The sequence below is a fragment of the Dreissena polymorpha genome, chromosome 5 (genome assembly GCF_020536995.1).
Source record: "Dreissena polymorpha isolate Duluth1 chromosome 5, UMN_Dpol_1.0, whole genome shotgun sequence".
NCBI lineage: Eukaryota > Metazoa > Mollusca > Bivalvia > Myida > Dreissenidae > Dreissena > Dreissena polymorpha.
Window position 1 is genome coordinate 65,952,201 of NC_068359.1, and position 27,698 is coordinate 65,979,898.

At 37.4% G+C, this 27,698-nt stretch overlaps 3 protein-coding genes across 3 annotated transcripts in view; 1 reads left to right on the forward strand and 2 right to left on the reverse strand.

Moving 5' to 3' along the window:
* The window catches only part of LOC127832364 (tenascin-X-like), a 169,982-nt gene that overhangs the window by 133,824 nt on the left and 8,460 nt on the right, over nucleotides 1-27,698 (reverse strand). The window lies entirely within an intron of this gene.
* LOC127832361 (serine/threonine-protein kinase Pink1, mitochondrial-like) lies at nucleotides 3,579-27,522 on the forward strand. The gene is made up of 10 exons (XM_052357795.1): nucleotides 3,579-4,060; nucleotides 14,331-14,514; nucleotides 15,121-15,351; nucleotides 19,871-20,017; nucleotides 20,489-20,636; nucleotides 22,148-22,327; nucleotides 22,790-22,953; nucleotides 24,688-24,815; nucleotides 25,022-25,258; nucleotides 25,854-27,522. Exons 1-10 carry the CDS (start codon nucleotides 3,725-3,727, stop codon nucleotides 26,100-26,102), a joined length of 2,004 nt encoding a protein of 667 aa, XP_052213755.1. The 5' UTR covers nucleotides 3,579-3,724; the 3' UTR covers nucleotides 26,103-27,522.
* On the reverse strand, nucleotides 15,802-18,308 carry LOC127832365 (uncharacterized). The gene is made up of 2 exons (XM_052357802.1): nucleotides 18,140-18,308; nucleotides 15,802-17,403 (listed from the first exon to the last, which is right to left on the reverse strand). Exons 1-2 carry the CDS (start codon nucleotides 18,155-18,157, stop codon nucleotides 16,825-16,827), a joined length of 597 nt encoding a protein of 198 aa, XP_052213762.1. The 5' UTR covers nucleotides 18,158-18,308; the 3' UTR covers nucleotides 15,802-16,824.

Consider the following 27,698-nt stretch of genomic DNA (forward strand, 5'->3'; position numbering starts at 1 on the left):
ATTAGCATGATTATATAACATGCCATTTGTTATTTGACATTTAAAAGTTTATCACAGCTTTATCAGCTAACGTCACGCGTGCTAAACACCAAAAACACGTGATCACAGCTGGTATTGGAACTAACATAACAGTTATTCATTCTAACAGGCTACCAATCGTTTGCAACTAAGAGTGCGTCAGAAAATGTTTTGATTTGCTTTTCGTTTGTGCTGCTAACTCTGTTGGGGGACGACCTATATCTTTTATTTGCGATTTCCTTAAATTTCGCATATGAATCAAGAGAAATTATATTTGTTCAATACAAATTGCACCTCTACTTAATTAAAAGGTGTTGTACCCGAAATAAATAGAAAATTTAAGGTACCGAAGGTAACCGGCAATCTTAAACTTGTTAATAATAACTATCTATATTGACTGGTGATATATATATAATGCACCTACCGGTATCACACATATCCAGGATCTTTAAGTTAAAGTTGTAAATAATAGTTTAAAAGCTATTTCATGTAGCTTGAAAGTGGCAAGCGCACAGAGACACTGTTAAACCATTTATGCCCAGTGGACTCTCCCATCCTTCTAAATTGGATCAATTTATTTCCAAAATTAGGGGTGTCAAGTATATTTGTTTCTATATTTAGAATATTTCATAAAGAAATTCATTTAAGCAAACAGCGCAGACCCAGATGAGACGAAGCATTATGCCGCGTCTCATCTGGGTCTACGCTGTTTGCAATGTCCTTTTTTCAGGACGCTAGGCATAAATGGGTTAAGTCAGTTTCATGGGAAAAACTTGTACTTGAGTATATTTGGAAAGATATGTTGAATGTGACCTGAGCAGCGAACTGCACCGGGCATCCAAATATAGAGCCGAACCATATAAGTCGCTTTGTACAAACGTTTATAAAACATGTGAGTAAAGGTATCGTCCATGATTAGCCTATGTAGTCCGCACAGGCTCATCAGGGATGACACATTCCTCCTAAACTAGACATTGGCTAAGAAAATACTACCTTTAAAAGAAAAATTCATTAAAAGCGAAAAGTGTCATCCCTGATTATTCTGCGTGGACTACACGGGCTAATCTGGAACGACACTGTAAGCACTTGTATTAAGACCTGTTTTCCAAGAACGAGGCTTGCTGTATGGGCCTAGTTAAGCATGCTGAATCACAAACTTGTTGCGTGGATCAGAAATTTATCGAGTGCACCTGATTAATTCCATGTAGTTATCTCCCCAAAAGACGTTTTAATTGGGTTACTGGCGATAGTGCGAGATATAGGTGACGTTACGTTTCTGGGACGATCCTGGATAGTTTAGGGCCCGGAGTACAAAGCACCTGGGTTAAACCACGGACTCGAGATGAGATGTCAAAATACGCTCCGTGGCTAGAATCTTCTATAATTAGGCTCATTGCGGTAAAAAAAAATCTGAAGTATGCATAATTATATTTTTCAGTATAAAATTCTTAAAGCTGAAACATCGCCTTGAATCTTGTTCGCTTTAGTGTGGCTGTTTGAGCAAAGATCTATCAATAAACAAAGATTCGTGTCATCGCAAGCTCCCGTCGTTCTCGCTGCAACCAAAATATCAATCAAGTGAGATACTGACGCGCATCATCTTATGGTGATAATCTTATCTACACATGAGCAGGCATGTTGAGTCGCGTGCATACAAATTCCGGAAAATCGTTCCCACGGACAATCGTTCCTATGCTAATTTGACAAGACGGAGAGTCGTTCCTACGTTGTCTTTACAACCCGGACAGTCGTTCCTACGTTGTTTTTACAACCTTAACAATCGTTTTTACATTATTTTGACAGCCCGGACAATCGTCCCAACACAGTTTTGACAACCCGGTCAATCAGAAGGCGAGTCGGTGCGAAACCTATGCGGGTTGTCAAAATAACGTAGGAACGACTGTCCGATTTGTCAAAATTAGCGTCGGAACGATTGTCCGGGTATCCATGCATACCAGTAAACGCTTTTAATCAAAAATGGGGACACGGTCACCCTTGAAGGGAATATGTTTGCGCCTCTATCGAAGATGTGTATTCAAAAGGTTTGCTGTCTTGCTAATATTATTGATCCGTAGCATGTGAAGGCGAAATCAATATATTTATTTCATGGTAACGGTTTAATTTAAAATTTACACATTATTTGGAAAATTTTATAAATAAACAGATCAGTTTATGAAATATAGAGAAATCACCGAATCAGTTAAATATAAATTCATCAATTTTATTTCAGCCTTTAGTTGTTCATATTAATTTTAAAATGATACTTGACCAAGAAACATAAATTAGAATTACAGTTTAAAGGGGCCTTTTCACAGATTTTTGCATGTTTTGAAATTTGTCATTAAATGCTTTATATTGATAAATATAAACATTAAATTTTAAAAGCTCCAGTAAAAAGTCAAAAATAAAATTTAAAAAAGGAAAAAAAGTGGCCCGCAGCAGGGCTCGAACCAGTGACCCCCAGAATCCTGAAGTAAAAACGCTTTAGCAAACTGAGCTATCCTGCCAAGCATACATATGCGTATTTTATACGTTATATAAGCAATCTTCGTAATTTTACAAATTTAAACGACAACAACAGAACTCTCCAAATTCTTCAATCGTTTCGCGTTGCAACGCTTTATAATTTTTAGGTTTTAAAATAGTCAAAAGATGCATATAATGGCTCTATTAGACCATGGCAAATGTTCAGTAATACTGTTTCCTCAAAAATATCATAACTAAACCGAAAATTTGCGAATCTGAAACAACTTTTTTCAATTTTGTCAATTTACCAAACCGTGAAAAGATCCCTTTAAAGCAAATGCAGAAGGGAACTTTAATAAAATGGGCCACGGCCTGACTTTCAAAGTTTCTTTACTGAATATCTTCTTATCGACTTTAGTTAAAACTTCAAAAAAAATTCGGCTATAGGTTTTTATTTTACCTCTATATATTGATATTTAGACATGCATTGTTAATTTAGAAATATTAAAGTTTTAGGCATAGGCGGATCTGTAATGTTTAATAAGAAAATCTACATCGGCCTGAAATATTTCAAAGATTCGATTAGAAATATCTACGATACTATTCACGTTAAAATCAAAAAGTTGGCATATCCTTGAACATGTTTTCAGAAAGTTGTCTTCACCTTGTGCATTTATAGATCTTTGGTTTGAGGTGCACTAAGCGTTGTTCCATTTACAAATTAAGTGCATAATACAAATGTGCACATATTGGAATAAGAATTTAAATCCTTAGAATGATATAATATGTGTTTTGCAGTAAATGTCTTCCTATGTATTTGTTAGCGGAAAATGCAAAGGGAAATGTGTTCACGTGGCTCTTTTATAGATTTATTGCAATATTGGATTTAGCAGCATGTATATAGAATATTTTAGCAGTTTAAACTCTTAATGAATACATTATTGGCGGATATACAATTAATATCTGCATGCGTTCATCATTTGTCTATAAGAAAAGAAAGGTTTATACTGACAGTATAATTCCTCCCTTTATTATGCTTGTTTGATGTTGAAGATTATCCAGGTTTAGTAGAGTGTAGCCTATGAACGCGGTTTTGACAAAGAACTATAATAGCTGAGCTTAAGTACGCAATATCTGTTTCTACTTTTCGAGGTGAAAGAAAACCGACAAATTGTTGCCGTTCACACGTTTAGCGGCAAAGAAGTCCTACTGGACTCAGGCCGCGGGACCCTCAGCAGATATGTATTCGAAGAATCTTCTTAAAAATCTCTGGCGAAGGGGCAGAAATGTATGGGAAAAAATTATCAAAACTGAGACGCAAAAAGCTGTCGAATGTCAAACGGTCGTCAAACCGAAAGTAGCGCTAACAAATCGCCAGACCGGTTGGAAAAGTGAGACGTACCAGACAGTCTTAAGGAGCTTTTTATCCCAAAAGTTCATCGACAGTCCAGCCAGGCGGGCCAGCAAACAGGCGTTCTGGCGGGGGAGAAATGACAAGAATATTCTTCTCTTTGCGTTTGCTGGCATTGTCATGGCCACACAATCTGAGGAAGATGAGCTTATGTGTGAAGTACAGGTATTTTTTTAATTTTAATTCACCATTCCAGGGTTTAGTACTGTTTTTCATTATATATCATGTTCTTTTTCTAATACAGCACTCCTTCAAAAAAAGAGTTTGTGATGGCGCCTTATGCCTATTGGTAAAGGGGTGAAAACTGTACAAAGGTGCCAGTGATTTTTTTTGCTCAAATTTACAGCCGATTTTCGGCTGCTTCCCAATCGCAAAAATACAAGTTTTTTCCCAAAAATCTGACCAAAATTTCCCAAAAAAAGCCCAACTTCCAAAAAAAAAGTTTTTTTTTTTTTTTTTTTTTAGAAAGAAGTCTCGTATAACTTAATTATGATTTCATAAATCTAGGTCTCAAATTTATTTTTTAAACATCTTACAAAATATATAACTTGAATTTAGTCATTTTTGTCCATAAATCAGTCCCAAACTTGCCACTTTTATTGATTAAAAAAAATCCCAATTCAGTGCCTTCCCCAGGAATTTGTTCAGGCGCCCCGGGGCCGACCGGGGGTGGGTTTGGGAGGGGTGTCCCCTCCTGACGTTGATTTTTTTTTTAATTGAACGTGTCAATTCACGTTCTGTGGTGCGTTATAACTCAAAGAAAAACAGCGTCAAAAGACGTCATTTGGTGCGCTATGACTCTTCAAAAAAATCCCCCAGTCATTTAAAAATATATTTTTTTTATATTGTTTAATTGTTATAAAACTTTTCCGCACAGATAGTAAAATCCCGACTCGAACGATTCCCCAATACATCCCTTTCAACCCGACTCTATTACTGTATACTTACTATTTTTCAAGTTTCTATTTATTACCCGATAATCCCGTTTATTCCGTTTTTATCAATCTCTTTCTGGTAAATATTTACGATAAAAGCTTTCAGTTATTTCTTTAACACAAACCATGCCATTTTTTAAGTGACTATTTATAGATTTGATGAAATATTGCCTCTGAATATGCGTCAATCCCCTGACCTGTTGTGTGCTTGTTAAAACGCTCAATACACGCCATTTGTATGCAATAGACGCGACGTTGTATATGCTGCATAATTTTCGCGCTCTTTTTAATTGAGAAAAAGATTCGACACAAAATAAATTTGCACTGCTAATTTGAAGCAAAAATATTTAACGTTGCGGTAACATTTACATTCGGAAGTGTGTTTCGGATTAAAAACGCGTTAACATCGACTTACGGTAATGGGTTTCGGATTACAAATTTAATTATTCCCATTTGAGATTTCAACAAATATTAACCGTTGCGTTATAAATTCAACGATAATTTGTTTATACACTTTACGAGTCGAATAAATGTTTTGACGGAATTATGCATGAAATTCACGTTGTCCACGAGGATCTTGGCCGGTTGCCATCATCAGTCTTTTAACTATCGATTATCGGACGAAACATTTACAAGTGTGCGTAATTAATTCAACGAAAATTTGAATAAATGTCAGAAAAACGAAGGGAATCAGTTCTATAAATGGACATGTTGAAATATACATGTACTGGAATTAAATAAATTGTTATCACATAATTGTAACGGGGAGTCATTTGCACAACTTACTCACTATAATAATTAATTGTTTACCACTTGCAATTAATTTCTAGTATTAATTATGAGTCATAGTTAACACTTGTTTACAGTAAAAAGGTGTGATGATGATGCCCGAAACCGTCTTTAATGTTCGGTACTGTACTAATTACCGGTTTTATATTACTCAAATGGTACAACTTCTTGCTAATCAAGCTGCGATAAACTCTTACTTCATGCCCGACGTCAATCAAAAATAATGGTCGATAGTTAACCCCGCCCTCATAAGCATTCGCGTAACCGATTGGACGATGAACTTCACAGTTTGACGACTGGAAAGTTACCAAATACATCCTTGTCAGCATTTAAATGACCGTGTAATGTGGCTAGAATAATCGATACGCGCGTCATGCTATTCTCTTATCAGTGGATTATCCATTACCCATTGTGGTGTTTATGGCGCTTACTTGTGAAAGTAGGTACCGAGTGCTCTTTTAAAACAGGGAATATTGATACACTGATAGGGAAACCTTGATTTTTTGGACAATCTCCACTTTCTTTTACTGAAGAATACACTGATCGGAAAATTTCGTTCTGGCCTGGGGAAGACCCTGCAATTTGACCAGACTCCTTTTCTAGAAAACTCCCTGAACATGCACTTAAAAACAATATCACTTCTGTTACTTATAATCCTATTTATAATGCTTATTTTTTTCCAATTTCATGGTTTATCGCGCTAATTTTCCCAATTTCACTGTTTATCGCACTTATTTTCCCAATTCAAAAGGCACAGGCTGTAACAAATTAAAGCAAAAAAAATCACTGGGTGCTCAGTAACAGGACTCGACACCAACGGTGGTCCGTTGACCCGGGGTCAGTATAAAATAGGGAGGACCAGTGAAACTTAAAATTTGGTTGATCCGTCGGACCAGTTAAAATATCCTGGCTAGCTTATTGTGAAATACTGGGGGAAAGCCGTTTTCAGCAATAAAACAACTTTATATGTTCATAATAAACCGATAATTTCATCATTATTTTATAAGCTGACTCGAGACCAGGATGAAAAATAGCAACATATTGGAAATTCCAATTTTTCTAGATGCCTGGATGACAAAAACCTGTTGTCGGATCAAAAAAATCGATTTGCATTCCGCAAATGTCTCCAGACTTTGCCGTGATCGAGACATAAATTAACATAAAATTCTATGTGTTTGGATTGGGAAATTAACAAAATGGTATTTATTAGTTTGAAAAAGCAGCAATAATCAGCATTTTATCGATCTTAGTACCATCAGAATATACTTTGTATACCGTGCGAATTTACACTGGAGAGCGCCAAATAATGTTTTGATATTGCTGAACAGTAAACGTGCGTATTTTCAAGATAAAAGTTTTCACGGTGTGGAATTTCATACTGGGGGTGGTTGAACCTGTTACCTCCGCCTAAAAACCCTAAAACTAATGAAGAGAAGCTTGAAGTACAGCAAATATGAAAAGGACGAGAGATAGTTCAGTAGATAGTATAGTTTTCTTTTTATAAATGCACAATACATTGTGGATAGTCTGGAAAGTTAATTAAAATTTAGGTAAAATAACATAGCTATTGTCGGACCACTTAAAATCTTGGAGGACCAGTTATTTCTGAAAGCTGGTGGTCTTTTGGGTCAGTAAGTAGAAAAGTTAGTGTCAAACCCTGAGTTTGTTTAAAATTATTTAAATGCTAAGTGTCTACAGGTGGATATGGGGAACAATGACAGCCACATGAGTAAGGGTTTTCAGCATTTCTACTGTGGCTGCCTCATGTATATGGAGAGGTAGTTAATTCCTTTGGATAATTGTATTTTGGTAGAATGAGAATATTATTTATATGAGTCTTTTGAGGTCATTGTGTGTCTAAAGCAATGGTTACTTCTGAGTCTGGATAAGCGGTCCACAGGAACAAGAAGATTATCAGGAGGAGTGATGGCAACTATATGGTAGATAAATTTATATAGCATGTTATGATGATGAGACGAAATTTTGTTCAGCGTGTTTCAAGTGTGGGCAAATTGAGGGTGTCTGTCGTGTTGATTGTCTGTTATTGTCTGTTACTGATTGTTACTGATTGTGTGTTTAATAGTACAAGGCAGCAGCATCTACACTAGAAGTTACATGTAATTTTAGACTGAGATACTAAACGCAAATAAAGTGAAGATTTCGAAATTGGCTGCATTAAGAGGAGTTTCTCCAGCGATTGTTTTCTGTATTTATTAAACAGACTTTGTCACAGATATTGGAATGTTTGTCATTAAATGCTTTAATTGGTTAACATCAAAACTTAATTTCTCAAGTTTAAAACAAGAACAAAATTAAAGGAAGAAAAAATGAGAAAAAAAGTAAACCACTAGACTCGAATCACTGACCCGTGGAGTAAAAGCAGGGTTGGCACGAAAAACCCGCCCCTGTGAAAACCCGGTTTTTCCCACCCCGGGCAATACTCTGAAAGTGGGCAATACTGGGCAATACTATTTTTTCTTCATTAAACATGCAGTTGTAATTGTTTTTTATCATTCTTACTTCTCTGCAAGCCTCTATTGTAAAGAAAAAAGAGTTAAAAATGCTGTAGAATTGTTGGCAATAATATTGAAATAGAAGAAACATATTGCCACTGTATGATATATAAAATTTTACTGCAGACTTCAAAGTTACTGTTGTTTTATTAATTACAATATCTAGTCACAGTTTTTTAGGAAAAAAAACATGATATAATTAAATACTAAATAACATAAAGCAATCTGAAATTGATAAATGGACTTTTATCATGATTTTGACCTAACAATATGAAAATAAATATAGTCTCTTCATATTATAAACACAATACACAAATAATCAATGAATTAATATGTATTATTTATAGACATTCCTTAAGCAGACTCTGGCATCTTTCTTACAATGACTAATATATTTGGTCTGTGTTCATCATAAAACTTTTTGTTTGCATCAGTTACATAATCATTTGTACGCATGCAGTCACATTTCACCAGTCTAGCTCCTGTGGGCCTCTGAGAATCCGGTAACAGACAACAAGCGTCGCTGCTCTCTGAATGCCGAGTCTATTTCTGAGCGTTGTCTGTATAGTTCCAAAATTTGAGAAGATACGTTCGAGCAAGGCTGAACTGCTTGGCATTTGAAGAACTTTTCTAGCGATGTTGCACAAACTGGAATCAACCACTGAAGCCTTCTCTAAACAGGACCACCACACTTTTGGTTGCACTTTAGTTATCGCATTGTTATTGCTCAGAGCACAACGGATTTCAACAGCCTTGGATGTGAAATTCAGCAGGTCTGGAAGGGCCTCCGGGCATGACTCCATGATGTACTCCTGAACTACACTGTGATGAGATGGTGTAAGCTTCTGACCACTGTATACTGGATGGACAGCATTTGCCAGGAAGTGGGACTGTGTCATGGCTTGGTTGAACCTCTGGGAAACATGCTTGTGATGAGGCTGAAGGTCTTCGTTGGCCAGTAGGTCCAGCCACAACTCACATGCGTCAGCCAGCATACATGAATCTGACTGTGCCTTGTTTAAAGCATCCTCTATGGGCGACAGCTGCTTTTTTAGGTGTTTCACTTCATTGTAGAGGCCCATGTTCTGTATGAGGTAGACGATGCATGGTTCTATGGCGTCCTCATGCTGAGCCAGCAGCAGCATCATGTAAGGGCGATTTCTGATGTAGGTGTCCAGAGCTGTTATTTGGCTGTTCCATCTGGTGTCTGCTGGTAACTGCGGCTTCACAGCACCATCGATAGCACTGAGTAGGGCACCTGGACTGTGATGATTTCTAAAATACTTGTTTATTTCAACCACTTGGCTCATCACTGACGATGGGGTGACATCTTGGCCAAGAAGGTTTAGCCAATGAGCAGAGCAGCCATACACGGTTAAGTCTGGGTCATCATCATAAAGAGTTTTCCTCATGGTCTCCATCTTTTTCTCATTGTCAGTGACCACAGAGGTAACATTGCAACCATACTTGTCCTGCACTTCCTTTATTTTGCATCCTTGGCTAAGGTTGTGCAATAGGAGGCCGTCTTCTTATTTGAGCCTGCATCTGATATGAAGAAGGCCTCTCCGTCACAGTAGACACTGGTGGCGATGACGGGGCTGTTATGGATGTCGGACCATCCATCCTGCATCATGGTGACGTCTTTGCCTTGCAGTTTGTTCTTCACTGTACTGATCAGCTTGCTGTGGACTTTGTCAAGCAGGAGACCACTGATGTCTTTCCTCGAGGGCGGGTTATATCCTGGTCTCAACATTATAATCATGTCCTTAAACACTGAGCTTTCAGCAACATTGAAAGGAACATTGCAGGCAAAAAAGAACCTAGCTATTTGTTCATCAAGTGATATACGGACACTGTTACTGGTTTGAACGGTAAACTCATTAAAAGATTGCTGTTTAAGACGTTTTGGTGTTAACACTGCTTGTTCAACATTGCTTGGGCGTTTGAGTGTAGTAGGTGGGTTTGCACTGTCAGCAACACAGACATCACTTGATGTAGCACTATCTGTAGCTTTGCTCACTTGCACTGCCTTAGAACATTTTTGAAGATGAGTTTTTAGTCTTTCAACTTTGGCACTCACTTCACATGAACATGCTTTACACTTGGTTTTAGCCTTATTTCCTTCTGTGATTTTATCATAAAATACCCAAATAGGATCTCTAGGTTTCATGTTTGTGCAGATTACAAAAGAATTACAATAACATTCATTAAACTTTAAAGTCAGAATTGATAATGAGGGATCATTGAAGAAATACTTTTTTATATTGAAACACAATCACTTACTGTAGCAATCAAAGCATGTTTTCACAGTTTATGGGAGGGCCCTAATTGGCACTAGTCTGTGTATCTTTTATGGCCCCTAATAAACAGTTACATGTAGAGGGCCTTTGTCTGGCCCTAATAGGTCCCTTATGTGGCCCAAATAGGTCCAATGTTTATCTAAGTGGCCCAGTGTTATTGTTAGTTGTACAAACTGTGTGAGTGTCATAAATGATGACACAAAACTGTGTCAATTATTTAAAACACTAAATTGGGGCATGAGTCTTAATGCAACATGAGATCAACTAAATTATTTGAATGAAAACAAAAAGATATATTACATGTATAATCCCTCATGTCTCTACCCATTTCCCTTTTCCTTCATAAATACCATTCTGTTACATCTCATATCATATTTTTAGAAAGATAATGTAAGTGAGTTAATAAAATGTAAATCAGATAAAACACAGATACCAAGTTATACCCAGTATTGTCCATAAAGACCATTAAATTGAATTTCATTTATGTAAAAATAAGAAAGTATTATTAGGATTCAAACTTTCCACATGATGTAGTTGGTTAAAATGTAACAAATAGTTTCTAATTATTAATAATTAATGGATATGTTTTTATAGAGACTAATAATTATATAAGTTATATAATTGTGTAATATCTTTATTACTCAGTAAAGCCCATCCAAACCATCCAAAACAAACACAAAATGAATTGCACTTTTTTTGCAGAAAAAAAGTAATTATTAATATGCATCCACATGAAGTAGAAGTTAACAGTGTAAATAATAGAATAGAATTGCTAAAATTAATAGTTATTTTCTGTTATGTACTAAATCATTATTATCATTATGTAAGTTGTGCTGTTGTATAATTGTGTAATATCTTGGATACCCAAGTAATGCCCATCCAAACAGACAAAGAAAAAGAATTTCCATTTTCATGAAAATGAGAAGGAATTATGAATATGTTTTCACATGAATTAGAAAATGACAATGTAACTAATAGTTAAATTTTTTTAATAGATATGTTCTTTTAATATGTACAAACTCATTATTATCGTATAAGTTATACAATATTGCAATATCTTTATTACCCAGTATTGCCCGGCCACTATTGCCCAGTAAAACCTGGGTTTTCCCAGTATTACCCGCCCGGGCCGGTCAATACTATAAAACCCAGGTTTTATGCCAACCCTGAGTAAAAGGCTAGCGCCTTAACCCCTCAGTCAGATCATTTCAGCAAATTTAGGCATGAACCGGTAATAGAATATTGTCAGTGATTCTTCTCCATAACCTGTAAGACTTAACAGCTAATCAGCGTAACAGCTTATCAGCGTTCAGACAGCCAAATACAAGGAGGTGTATGCAATAACTGTACTTTATGATCTTTTATTGGTTAAAGGCCTTGAACCGGAGTCTCATACAGTGTAAATTGGATATTTGGCAAGAAGTAATGACAGCCAAAACACACTATGCTCAACTCTCTAAAGTTAATCGCAGCTGGTTTGATTAAATAATTATATCTAAATGATCCTCGTTTTTGGAAGGCATATGGTACTGCATGTGTGTAAATTGTCTTCCAAGATAAGCCTGTGAAGTATGCACTGGCTAATCAGGGTGGACTCTTCCGCTTCTTTGGTATGTTTTGTTTAAAGGGAGTCTATTCTTATGGGAAATCTATGAGAGTCGGAATACGGACAAAACCCCTCCCGGATAAAAACCCTCCCGTCATTTGCATAGGGGGGCGGACAAAAAAAAACCCATGAATAAACATGGGCGGACAAAAACCCTCCCATGAAAAAAACGGGGGATGACAAAAACCCTCCCATGAAAAAATGGAGGCGGACAAAAACCCTCCCGTAAAAGAAATTTAACACTTAGTGTTGCATTCATTAATCCGACAAAATTACCCATTGTGTGTATTGTGTTTTTAGGGGTGTGAAATTGAAAGCAAATATGTATCCATTAACTGTAAACATACCGCTTTCTAATGTGCATATATATCCGATAATCCAATATAATAACAACATCAATTAAAACATAAAATGAGGCCATTTATAGACAAGTGAATTTAAATTTAGATTAAATGCAATACGATACAGTGCAACGTTTAATGGCGTCATACGCTCATTCATGCAAAAATGTGCTTTCCGGGAAGTTTCTGAAAACTTTGCGAAAATGAAAGTAAAATTCTGTTAACAACCAACGATTTGTAAGCATGTAACTAATTTGTCTTAATTACTTATTTAATTTATCTTTGTAACGTTTTCAACTGCATTTTTGCAGACAATATATAAAGCATACTGTATTGTCAAATATGTCAATGATTCGGTTATTTAGGCCCACTAAACAGCTTATCATAACAATTAACCAGTTAATGGCATACAATAATATATATCAAAATAGCAAATTGTGAATCTGCAACTGCGGACAAAAACCCTTCCGTGAAAGCAATTAAACACCAACAAATGTAATTGCTTCACACATTGTTGCATTCATTAATCCGCAAAATTTACTCGAAATAGCAAACTGTGAATCTGCAACTACTTTTAGTTTGAATTAGTTAATCACAGAATCAATTAAAAGCAATTAAACGCAGACAAATGTATTTGCTTCACACAATGTTGCATTCATTAATCCGAAAAAATCACTCAATGCTGACAACATTTGCTCAAAATATCATACTGTGAATCTGCAACATATAAAAAGCAATTTGTTTGTGTAAAGGCACACATCCAAAATGGAAATCATCACCACTTCAGCTGGAAAGAACAGACTCTCGCACAATGGCTTCGTCTACACTAAGAAGAAAACGTCAAAATCGACTATACGCTGGGAATGTTCTCAACGCGCGGCAAATTCTTGTAAGGGCGCTGTAGTCACAGACATAAATATGACGACAATAAACTCAATCACAAGTCACAACCATGAAGAAGATCAGTTTCACGTTGAAGCGATAAAGCTGCGTGTAGACATTCTGTCGACCGCCACCACCAACAGTGGGCAACCGGGGCAGATAATCGCCCACAAACTTATCATTCGTCCGGTTGAGGTCTGAGCCGCTATCGGCAAGACGGAAAGGCTGAAGCGGGCCATCCGGAGAAAGAAACATGGTGTGGTACCAGTAGAGCCAGCTGGTTCTGTCTGCATCCCTCATCTTTTGCCGCCGCAGTACACCACAACGCAGCCAGAAGGGGACAAGTCATTCCACGGCGGTGCTCGACGCCTGACTACAGAGAGATATCCGACGGAACGTCCGGGTGGTGGTATGTGACTACAAGCAAGCCATACACAACGCAGTGCGGACATCGCTTAGCTCCCACACACGTATACAGGGATGTTTTTATCACCTGACTCAGGCAACGTGGCGTCGCGTCCAGAGCGAGGATCTGCAGACTAGATACAGAGACGAAGAAGAGGTGCGGCACTTCTGCGGGATGCTGGATGGTCTGGCGTTTCTGCCGGTGCATCTGGTGGCTGACGTCATGAGCGTTCTTCGGGAAATGGCACCAGATGGCATCGACAGCATACTAGATTACTTCGACGCCAACTACGTCAACGGGGCGTTTATAAGCGTCATGATGAATGGTCGCCTCTGCTTCAGACGCACCCTGCCGTGCTTTCCGCCTGATGTATTGAACGTACATTCAATTTTCATGGGAGGGTTTTTGTCCTCCCCCGTTTTTTTCATGGGAGGGTTTTTGTCCGCCCATGTTTATTCATGGGAGGGTTTTCGTCCGCCCCTATAAAACTGACGGGAGGGTTTTTATTCGGGAGGGTTTTTGTCCGGCATTCATGAGAGTCACCTTTCTGATTTGTCTTTGCATATTGCACAATCTAACCTGGGGTGACACTTTGTGCACATGCAATAGAACCCTTTTTCACAGAGAGCAACCCTTATGAAAATGTGTGTTAAATCATTGCAGGACTTTATCCATGTGAAGAACCAGTCAGATGGCCTGGATCCGCCATCATTCAGTCTCCTGGTGCAAGAACTGTCCCTGGAACGCTTCGAGATTGGCCGCCACATCGGACAGGGATGCAACGCTGCAGTGTATGAGGCAAGGTGGAAATCTTCAGTGGACATTTTCACAGAAACAGAAGAAACCGGTAAAAATCATGGTTGGAGTAGGTTATACAATCCAAAATGACATTAATTGAATTAAAAAAACTTCTTTCTTTGCTCAATTGTGAAGTCAAAAAGTATTACTTAATGAGATAATTTCTTGAAAACATGAGAAGCACTCTGGGAGGACCGTCTCTAATGCATGTGCGTAAAAGTTTGGTCCCAGCTAAGTCTTTTCAGTCTCCACAGGCTAATCAGAAACAACACCTCGCAGAACACTCTTCTAAACAAAAGTCCACCTAAGGCAGAAAGTGTTGTCCCCAATTACACTTTGCACACTGCACAGGCTTATCTTGAACAATACTTGATGCAAATGCGTTAAAACCTGACTGTTTCCCAGTGCAAGGCTCTTATATTTTCCTATCTTGTTTGAGAATAGACCTTAAATAAAGCCATAAATGAACTGTATACAAATAACCATGGTGATCTTTTTGGCCAATTAAAGGTTTATCTGAACTGCATAATGCATATTTTAAATTATCTGTCATTAAAAACCTTTAAAAGTAATGTGAATGGAAAATTGATCAGCATTGTGCTAATTGCAAGAAATGAGGAAAATACATTTTATTTATTTTGACTTTACCTCAAAGATTCAGAAGAAGCGGAAATCGACAACGAAGTTTCAGATGCAGAAAGCGACATTACAGTGCTGTCCTCGACAAGCGAAGATGCCAGCGCCCCCGCCGTATTCAACGTTCATGAGTATGATGATGATTGGCACACCATCGGTGACAGCGATGTAGAGAGTGATGTATCGGTACTGGACTGGACAGAGGATGATGTGGAGCCTTGGTCTGACACGGGCATTGATCACCTGGAAGGTATATATATATATATATATATATATATATATATATATATATATATATATATATATGAATCGCGCCATGAGAAATCCAGCACAAATGACAAAATTTTCGATTTTTACCTTTTTTCATTTTCGTTATCTACGTTCTTTTCCGGTTCCATATATGTATAAAATGCCATACTTTTTCAACTATAACCTAAACTAATTTAAATAAAACTTACGTTTAGCCGTGTGAGTCTAAAGTGAGCGTCATTACGTCGTTATTTTGAGGTCGCGTCATAATTCATTTTATTTTCGAACTCACTTTGTTCATATTTTATTTGGAAACTTTCCGTTATCATTATTTAAAATTTTAATTATGTTGTTTTTGATACCGATGACGGAAATGTGTTACTGTTTGGTTATGTCATATAATATGTTAATATTACTTTATGATTTCTCTTTAAGAAAATAAATAACGCAGTTTGTTGGATAATTTAAATGAAATCGGAATGTTGATATATTTGTGTTATACAAACAAACGTACAGAATCCATTATACAGTAACAATAACTGGTTACATCAACCCTTAGCACAGTTAAAACAGTAAACATGTCACATTCTGTCAAACACGCGAAGCCTTCTTGACCCCGAGCTGACAATAGAGTTCGCACATTATCACGCAAGTAGTCACGCCGTGCTGCAGATAATCCAGGAGCGAGCAGCTGCACTGGACGTGTTCGTGCAGAGGAAACACATCTCGTCGATTAGAAAGTTCAGTTGTTTATCGCCACTTTTGCGGAAATCGAAGATCTGCACTTTTCTGAGTGTCATAAAATATATTTGGCCCATCTGTCTGACGTAGTGTGGTAAACTTACACTTTGACTAAAGTCAAACATGAAGTGGCAATATTGCACAGGGTCAGAAACGGCCATCTGTTTAAGTACACGTTTCTTTCCTGTAAAATACAAGCATGCATTTTTATCAACACCTATTATCGTATTGGTATTCGTGTTATCACTGAAAATTATAATTACACCAGTAAAAGATGAGAATAAAACATTAAATTATTACTTATATGTGTAGGCTCACAATTAATTAAGTTGTATTACAAATAACAACCTTGCGAGCGTCAGTGATGTGCGTCTCCATTGCTGTCAGTGCATGTAGCTTCTCATCTTCTGTCACAGCGCCGACGATGTCCCTTCGAAGTCGCTTGCAGGTGCCTCAAACGTCCTCTCTTGGTTTTGCAATTTTAATGTGCGGAACGCAGTGCAACCTGGTGCTTTTGAATGCCGAAATTTTCACGAACCGCACATTTCTCTCTTCACAAGCAGAGCTATATTGCGCATGTAAATGCAACTTTGTTGTGCTTGATGGAAGGAAGACGATTGAAATATAGTCTTTTCCCATTGGGGCTGCTGGGTATGGCAGTCCGATTTCTTCGCCCTCTGTTCCGGTGCGTTCTCAGTGTACAGCCGCCCTGATTTACTGTCTGTATCAGTGCTTATAGAACAGCACGTTTAACGTCAAAAAACAGCTGAAAAGTTTCCTTACACACTGAAGCACCATTAATTGCAAAGTGTGTGCGCACGAGGAAATGTTTCTTCCCTCTCTTAGTGCTAGAAGAGGTATCCAAACAATTACTTAAAATTCCCATAAGAAACATTTCTTTTTCATCTTTACTCTTCTCACGCATGTCTAAAATGGACTGATACACCGAAGATGGTGTGAAGTTCTTTTGACAATACCTGTCACATCCACATCCCTTCATGAAATGCTCTAGAGCCAACCAATCAGGGTCACACTCTCCTTGTTCATGTACACCAGCGCTTGGTACGTTGCGAACATGGTTTTCATCTTCTGACAGTGATCGACCATCGAGTTGATCGTCTTCGTTGTCGCTATCATTGTCATCACTCGCATCAATATTTTCACTCACCATAGACCTCACACGACCTTGGCAGATGTCGGCGTAGCTGCTTGTATCCACGTCGCTCTCGTCACTCGCCTCCAATGTCTGGAAACAAACGGGTGTACTCGCCGGGGTACGACCAAAGTGGTCTGAGATGATACTTTCCAAATCCTGAAATATTTAAATACGCGATAATTAATCAATCGATAATGTATGTATATCAGTTTATTTAAAGCAACAGTTAAGTGTCAATTTAATAATTATTGTATTCTATAACATGCACATACTAACACACACAAAAATGTAGAAACTTCTACGATTCGACCTAATGCTTAGATCAATCAAAACATTATGGAGCGTATTGCCTTACGGACTGCGCTATTTACACTCGATAGACAGAAGGCGTATTGTACTATCTAAATATATAGATACGGTATGTTGCAAAAATATTATTTTGAATAGGCTATCCACACAAAAAAATAAAAAATTCATTAACTACAGCTTATAAATCTTAACTAACAGCTTATTAATCTGTCCATTTATGCTACTTAAACTTTAGATTTTACTTATTATGGGTAGTAGTAGTCAGATGCTTGTTTAATATTATTGTAAACACACATTTAATATGATTTAAATATGCGATAAACTTGCATACAATTTTCAAACAACAACACATATTTACACAATAAATTATGTTTTCAAAATATCGTAATAGTCTTGTTATTCTCTGACACTATTCTACGACCAACCGAAGTTTCTTTCATTCACTGATCCAGTGCAAAACACTAGGCCTACGTTACGTGTTTCTAAATCTCAGGTTTAAATAAACAATGTTAAACAAGTATAGTCAGTGACAATTGTGCGAATTCATAATATAAATAAGTCTATAAAGTGTTAATGCTCTTACCTCAAGTTCGGCATCCATTCCATTTGTTTTTAACTTTCAAACGAAATCAAACACACGTGTACACAAATATCTAACGCATAAATGCAAATTAATTTTTCGCAGAAAATTATGACGTAATGAAAATGACGATTTGCCTATGACGTCGTCGATGTCATTTGTGCTGGTTTTGTCATGGCGCGATTCATATATATTTATTATAAGCCTCTCTTTTTGATAATGGGATTAAATGCATTTGCGTAAAGTATCATCCCAGCCTATGCAGTCCGCACAGGATTAGCAAGTACAACACTGTTCTGCTTTAATGGATTTTTTGTGTCAACAGTAAAGGAAGTCTGTCTTAAACAACAATCCTGTATACGGAAAGTGTGGTCATGTGCATCAAGTTTTCTGCAAAGAAATACACATATATCATTTTGCTGGTTCATTACTTACCCTTTAAAGCTTATTACTTCCCTTGGATAAAATATCATAAAACAAGAGATGTGTTAGTCAGAAACACAATGCCCCTTCCTGCGCCGCTTTGTTGTTTTTTTAATAATTTGGCAGGTTCATTACTAACCACCCTTTAAAGCTTATTACTTCCCTTGGATTTTTTTTTCCTTTGACCTTGAAGGTTGACCTTGACCTTAACCTATCACCTCTCAAAATGTGCAGCTCCATGAGATACACATGTATGCCAAATATCAAGTTGCTATCTTCAATATTGCAAAAGTTATGGCCAATGCACCATACCAGGGGGCATAAAAATGAGTGAGAATCTCTGATCAGGCCCCACCCCAACCCCCATAACTTTTGACCAAGGGATTAGATCAAAATTCCAAATAGTGCAGGGTCGCACATATGCTCATTGCTACCATGTGTGTAAGTTTCAAGGTTATAGTTCTTATATTGTAGGAGGAGATAGTGGTCAGGACAGACGGACGGACGGTGGAGATAACCACAATATCCCCATGCATTTCAAAAAGCGTGGGGATAAAAATGGCAGGGGGTCTAAAAAGGGAAAGGGGCCTGGAAAAGGGCAGAGAAAAATAGTCAGATGGTTAATTTTATACATCGTGAGTGACTTAATGTGATGTTGCCATTTAACCCTTTCAGTGCGGGAACCAGATTTTGAAGGCCTTTGCAAACAGTTTGGATCCAGATGACACGCCACAGAACGTGGCGTCTCATCAGGATCCAAACTGTTTGCTATTCTGATAGTGTTCTTTGAAAAAAATCGAAGAAAATGCTAATTTTAGAAATTAAGCAGAAGACATTTTAGCAGAAGACAAATTTCCCAGCATGCAAAGGGTTAAGCACTTCTATTCAGTATGGCCATTCATTATTTGTTCAATGAGGTTTGTTCTTTAGTTAAAGTTATTTGATGTTAATGTTAAAGTTTAAAGTTATACTGCATTTTAGATAATAAAATTATCAATAGCCAATACAAATAAAATTGGGTTTTATCTATTACAAGAACATTGACAAATTTATAAGGGAAAAAAGGTGTTTTTATCTATTACTAGAACATTGACAAATGTATATGGGAAAAAAAAGTGTGAGATTTATTTTGAAAAGGATGGGCATAAAAAAGTAAGCATCACTCCCTGCCCTGCAGCTGTTGCTAAATCCCTATGTGCACTGTTAAACAAATACCAAAAAGTTTCAGCCTTTATTTCCTTAAAATGCAATCATACTAAGTACTGATGGTGTTTTGATTCCTATAATAATATAAATGTTTGTTTATCGTAGAGAGCCTAGCAAGTAAGACCCTTCCCCTCCCAGTTGCATATATCATAGAAGGAATGGAATCATTGGAAAATACACAGATGTTGCCTGGAGGGGACAATGAGAGTGAAACCATAATGTATGAGTCGTTGGATTCAGATGGACCGACTGGTAAACATTACAGTAATTTCAATAGATTTCGACCAATCAACTTACCATGTGCATGACATTTTTTGGGGTAAAAATGCCTTAGCAAATACCTAATTTGTTTCTGAATATTAAATATTTGTAAATACTCTTCAAATGTTTTGCATATACGTAAGTGAAAAACTATGCAAACAACACACATTGTGGGATACCAATATATTTTGAAACAAGCTTCGTTGTTACATTGGCATTAAAAAGATGCCAGGTAGATTATTTGCAGGAGTCCAACGTGAGAGCATTTCAAAATGATTATATCAAGTAGCAGGAGTCTGCTATAATTGAAAAAGTATGTTTTATTGTTTTTAAATAATAAACCATTATTTTACACAAAGAATTACCTTACCATAATTCAGATTCCCCAGAAGCCATAAGGCTCATTTGTTTTGCTAGACATATCTGAGTGGTTAAGTATTAAGCATGTTTGTTTTGTTATAGACACTGGACAGAAGTTCGATCTGGCCATCAAGATGATGTTTAACTATCACGTGAACTCCAATGCTGATGCGATACTTCGGGAGATGGAAAGAGAAACTGTGCCAGCACTTCTCAGCTCTCCTGGTGAACAAGTTATTTGGGATACTGGGTATGTGGGGAAACAGTTTTGAAGATACTGGGTATGTGGGGAAACAGTTTTGAAGATACTGGGTGTGGGAAAACAGTTTTGCAGGATAGTGGGTATGTGTAGGTAAAACAGTTATGTTGGATATTGGGTATGTGTGGAAAACAGTTATGTGGGATACTGGGTATGTGGGGAAAACAGTTATGTGGAATACCGGGTATGTGGGGAAAACAGTTGTGTGGGATACTGAGTATGTGGGGAAAACAGTTGTGTGGGATACTGGGTATGTGGGGAAAACATTAATGTGGGATACTGGGTATGTGGGGAAAACAGTAATGTGGGATACTGAGTATGTGTTGAAAATAGTTATGTCGGATAGTGGGTATGTGGGGAAAACAGTTATGTGGGATAGTGGGTATGTGGGGAATACAGTTATGGGGGATACTGGGTTTGTGGGGAAAACAACTGTGTGGTATACTGGGTATGTGGGGAATTACTACTATTTCAGCCTCGATTGGGGTTTAAACAGGGTTTATTGCTTGTGTTTAAATGTTGTCCCAGATTATCTTGTGCATTCTTCACAGGATGACTTTTTTTGCTCAAACTCTATTTTCTGTTAGGGGAGACTGCATTTAATAAATAAATACCATAAAAGCAAAAGTGTGGTAGCCTGTGTGGACCGCAGAGTTTTTCAGGGATGACATTTTATGAATGTGCATTAAGCCCTGTTTTCCAAGAGCAAGGCCCCTTTTTTTGATACTTTGCATTGACGTTTGAAGACGTTTATTGAGTCGTGTTCTGAGAAAACTAGGCAAAATGCATGTGCTTAAAATGTCGTCCCAGATAAGCCTGTGCAATCCGCACAGGCTAATCAGGGATGACACTTTCCGCTTTTATGACATTTTTCATTTAAATGAAGCCTCTTCTAAGCAAAAAATCAAATTTAGGCGGAGTCACTTTACACTTTACGCACATGCATTATGCCCAGTTTTCTCAGAACGCGACTCTATTAATGTTTTGTGTGTAAGTTGCTTGTTTTTAGGTCATGTGTGTTTATGAAAGACATACCCATTGACAGACATAATGAAATGAAAATTGAAAGTTATAAGATTTCTTATGACTGCTGTATGATAATTAACAAATATGATAATGAAAACTTCTTTTTTTTAAGTCTAAGAGTACAGATTCTTTAAATTGGAATTGTCAAGTATTGCTATAATTTTGAGTCAAACTTGGAATTAACTACATCTGTCTACATCTGTCTCCATGAAGAACATCTTCTTTATGATATACGTGTTATTACCAGTGGTAATCTGTATATTCAAACGTTGTTTGTATTTTTCTTGGTTCTAAGTCTATTCTGTATTTCTTAGTCTAAAAATTAGACTGGTAAATAAATAACGGCCTGTAAACTATTTATTCCAAGTCTGAAAATAACAATAATTTAACTTTATGGAGAGACAGTTTATAATTGTTGTTGTTTTTGTAAACATTTGTCAACACTATACAGAAATAAACAATCAATTTACATGCAGCCACAAAGTGCGGAAGAAAAAGTTACCACCACATCCGAACATCGTGACAATGTGGGGATTGTTTGTGGATCAGGTTCCAAACCTTCCTGATAATGTGTTGAACTACCCTGCCGCCTTACCGCAGAGAATCCACGCTGAGGGAATAGGCAAAAACATGACTCTGTTTCTCGTTATGAAAAAGTAAGCATAACTCGTCTTACGATATAGGCTATCACTGCTTCTACAATTGTGTCTATGATTTGGTCATGTAATAGGAACACAAAAAAGCAAAGTTTTGATTGGACCTCACTAACTTTCCTAAGCATTTCAGTATTGAAATATATAAAAATCAAGGTTCCTTTAAAAAAAACTACAATTAGTGCATGAATCAGGAGGTAGATTTTCACGCCACACCAGTAACTTGCGCGCGATCTACCTCCTGTGTATGCCATTTTTTCATAAAAACAAGCATACATATTAATATAAAAAAAATCATTTAAGATGTTCATCTTTTCATTATTGACCCACCATGACTGTCATTTAGATGTCTTAAAACTTCCAAAGCTGTTTTATGGACATTTGGGAGTAAATTAGTTTTGAACATTCAATAATTGTTTTGCAAGCCCTGTTGATAGGAATACTCTTTTGTACCAATGTTATCAGGTACCCAACGACCTTGAAGGACTATCTCTCTGTGGTGAACCTCACTTTGAGAGAGAGGCTTGTTCTGTTGACCCAGCTACTGGAGGGGGTGGCACACATGGGTGCTCACGGGATCGCCCACAGGGATATGAAATGTGACAACATCCTACTGGACATTGACACAGGTGCCCGACCTAGAAATTGCACACGTCGCTTGTTGGAAGTCCCTTAGAAACGGAAATTTAATTGAAGACCTTTAAGATTCAAGTTTTAAAGCCTTCACTCTAAGATTCTGATGAGCAGCAAATAACATAAAAGCTCAAAAGAATGCAAGTTACTTGCAGGCTGTTCTGGTTTAATTCTGGTTGACTATAGCAATATACACTTACTTGCAGGCTGTTCTGGTTTAATTCTGGTTGACTATAGCAATATACACTTTACTTGCAGGCTGTTCTGGTTTAATTCTGGTTGACTATAGCAATATACACCCTTCCTCTGAGCAGGAAAGGATTGATAGATATAAAAAGTACTGGTATATCAGTTTCCCATTTCTGGCTGTATTTATGAGTTATGGCTACAACTATACATAAGGAATCTTGATTTCATCACCTCTGAGCTGCTTAATTAATTGAAATTTTAAATTATTTTTATGCCCCCGGATTGAATGATCAAGGGGTATATTGTTTTTGGTCTGTTGGTCTGTCTGTCTGTCTGTCTGTCTCGTCTGTCTGTCTGTCTGTCTCGTCTGTCTGTCTGTCTGTCTGTCTGTCTCGTCTGTCTATCTGTCTGTCTGTCTGTCTGTCTGTCTGTCTGTCTGTCTGTCTGTCTGTCTGTCTGTCTGTCTGTCTGTCTGTCTCGTCTGTCTGTCTGTCTCGTCTGTCTGTCTGTCTCGTCTGTCTGTCTGTCTGTCTGTCTGTCTCGTCTGTCTGTCTGTCTGTCTGTCATTGTATGTGTGTGTCTGTCCCAAAACTTTAACCTTGCTGATAACTTGAAAACTCTTGGGTCTATGTTCTCTAAACTTCACATGCGCATGCATCTCATTGAGATGTACAAAGAAACATGGTTTGAGGTCACTAGGTCGAAGGTCAAGGTCACTGTGACCTTTACATGCAAAATATAACATTGTTTCTTAAAAAGCTGCCGCTCGGCTTCAAAGCACAGAAGGGGGCATTGTGTTACACAAACACAGCTCTTGTTTAAATTAATAATTTCATTTCTTTTTTGTTGTTGATATTTTGCTGCCTGAAATTTAAATTCCTACATTGTGTGTACTGCACAGGCTTATCTATGATGACACATAATGCACATGCATTAAGCCCTGTTTTTCACAGTTTTTAACCAGGTTTTCCGAAGGAAAAACTGGTTATTAGATTGGCGAATGCTGGCGGGCTGGCTGGCGGGCGGGCGGAACAAGCTTGTCCGGGCCATAACTATGTCGTTCATTGTCAGATTCAAAATCATTTGGCACATTTGTTCACCATCATTGGACGGTGTGTCGCGCGAAATAATAACGTCGATATCTCCAAGGTCAAGGTCACACTTTGAGTTCAAAGGTCAAAAATGGCCATAAATGAGCTTGTCCTGGCCATAACTATGTCATTCATTGTGAGATTTTAAAATCATTTGGCACATTTGTTCACCATCATGGGACGGTGTGTCGCACGAAAGAATCACGTCAATATCTCCAATGTCAAGGTCGCCACGACTAAAAATAGATTTTTTTAAAAAACAAACTTACAATGGGGGTTAATTTTGTTTGTTCATTTCAAAAGTTCAGTTTGAGTTTTCTCCCTTTATCAGATTTTTTTTCACAATGAAAACCTGGTTTTGTGACAATTTTGTCCCTTGTTTCATATTATTTTTGTTAATGCGAGAAAATTGTGTCATGCAGTATTTCAGTTTAAGACTTCCTTTTTCAGATGGTACCCCTAACCTGGTGATAAGTGATTTTGGTTGCTGTCTGGCAGACAACACGTATGGCCTTGTGCTGCCTTACACCACTGATCTTATAGACAGGGGAGGCAACACTGCTCTCATGGCACCAGAGGTAGGAGTAACCTTCCTTTATACACTGATCTTATAGACAACGGAGGCAACACTGTTCTCATGGCAACAGAGGTAGGAGTAACCTTCATTGATACACTGATCCTAAATACAGGGGAGGCAACACTGCTCTCATGGCACGAATTAAAAAATGCTAACATGTACGTGCAGTATTTTTTTAAACTAAAATTCTGTTATATTTGTCCCTAGATAGCATCAGCTGAACCTGGCAGATTCGCCCAGTTGGATTACCGGAAGGCGGACGCATGGAGTGCAGGTGCCCTGGCATATGAGATCTTTGGGGCAGACAACCCTTTCTACAACACTGGCCAAGGGAGGCTAGACAGTCGCAATTATAGGCTGGATGAGTTACCCCATATGCCTGATGATGTGCCTGCTGTGGTGCAGAGAGTTGTGGCCGCACTGCTCGAAAGAGAACCAAAAAAGGTGCAATATTAAATATGCACCTTGTTTTGGAATAACTGGGATTAATCCATGTGTGTTAAGTGTCATCCCTGATTAGCCTGTGCACTCACATTTATGACTCAATGTTGATCAAACTTAGTCAGAATGTTTACCTCAACAATGTTTGAATCTGGGTCATGTGCATCCAAACAGTATGTCACCAGATCGAATGTCAGAAATATCTTGTGTCCATTCTTGATGACATGATTATATAGGTATAGACTCAATTCAGATGAAACCTTGACAAAATTTGTATCTTTGCAATATATAGTTTAATTTAATTTTTGGGTGAAATGTGTCCGAAAACAAAGTGACAAGGTCAAACCTGAGAAACTCTCAATCTTGATTAACCTTCATTCGTATGTTTATCACGAAAATATTAATGTCAAGTTTAAATCTGGGTCACATCACATGTCCCAAAACTAGTTCCTAAGGGTAAGTTTGCTAATGCCATCCTATATTTTCGTTTATCTTGTCCAAACCTGACACTAGTGTTTACCAACATCTCTCATTTGCAAAATGACTGTCTGTTGAGAACCCATTCACCAATAACATCTGTATAATTGTGACATTTCAGAGAACCACTGCACGGAAGGCAGCAGACATTCTTCACCTTTTGCTCTGGGCGCCTTCCGATTGGCTGTTGCCATGCAGCGAGGTTCCAAGGTCAAACATCAGGTGGTGGATGGTCACCATGGCAACAGAGGTTCACCTGGGGAAGAAGTCAACGCTGCGAGAGATGAAAAGATGTTTCCTGGACCACTTGAACATCAACAGCCTTTTGAATGCTTTCAGTTACTGTGGAGTGAACATTACCAGTAAATAAAGTTTAATGACAGTAAGGAGTTACATTTTTAGTTAGCTTTCATGTTTTTTTTGTTCTGTCTTTTAAGTGAGTAGTGGCATTTTCATTGAAGTCTTGCTCTGTGAAAACATGTCTCAATGTATGTGCTTAAAGTTTCTTCCCAGATTATCCTGTCCAGTCCGCATAGGCTTAAAAGAGACACACTTTCTGTTTGACTTGATTTTTTGTTAAAGAAAGAATTTCTTAACGAAAAATTCCATTAAAGCAGGAAGTTTCATGCCTGATTATCCTGCACCATACTTTGCACACGTGCATTTAGCCCCATTTCTCAGAGTATAATTCATTAAGATGGCAGCCATCCAGAAAAAGAAAGCCAAAGAGACCTAATAAGACAAAAGAATATCGTTACTGGACAAACATTACAAAAACCAGTGCACACCACGTTGACATATTAAAACCAAGTTTCGTTGTTAGGGTTGCTTTGTTTGTAAGAACAAACTTCTTGTAAGAAGTGCTTTATCAAGACAACGAAATTGCTAAATACTTTTATTACAAAAAATTCTAAATTATTTTTTACTGTGCTGCAGTTTGGATATGAAGTTACTAATTTTTAAATGAATAATAGGTCTATAGTAGTGGAATATTACATAACTGAAAAATGATATTAGTAAAATATGAAGATATGATCTTTATAGTTGTATTGAAGAAGATAGTTCTCTGTGATTTTAAAAAAATCTCTTTGTTATTTGTATGGAAACACAATTTTTGTTTTTCGTTTTTTATTAAATTGTGTTTTAAAAATACAAAAAAGTGTAGTTAAATTGTATTTTTCTTTTAAATGTTTTATGTTTCCTAAGTGTTGATAATATTTTGCTTGAACAAAAGCTTTATTTCAGTACTTCAGAATCACTTAAGATAACGTTTGTTGTTATAATTTTGTATTTGTTGACAACAGGTTATGCTATGCATTCTTGTTTATCTTGTCATTGATTACGAGGTACCATGCCCCAATTAAATGTTATTATTTGTAGATGGAAAACATGTTGATACTTTTTGATGAGTTGTTTTCAATAGACATGAGTCTCGCTCGGGGAAGGCAGGGTATCATACATGTTAAGTGTCATCCCAGATTAACCTGTGCGGATCTTCATTTAGAAAAGACTTCCTTTAAACGTAAAGCTCCATAAAAGCATGAAGTGTTGTTTCTGATGAGCCTGTGTGAACTGCACAAGGTAATATAGGGTGACACCAACGTAGAGTAATTACGGTTATTCACGACAGCACTTTCCACGTAGACAGGATTTTTTGTTTACAACATACTTCCTTTAAACGAGACATTGTGTAAAGGCGGCAAGTGCCGTCCCTGATTAGTCTGTGCGGACTGCAGAGTTCAATCTGGGATGGTACTTTATGCACATTCAAATAAAGTCACCATTGTGTTTGTGCTACTTTGTTTGATCTTTTTGTCAAATGGCTATTTCGTCTTAATCCGAACTCAATAGTCATTCGCTGATGACATATGTGCATATTCAAGTACATAAGTGATGATTTCTGTGCTATTACCATTGGATTTTGACGATGTTTGTTCCACCTTGCTTGGTTGAAATTATAACACTT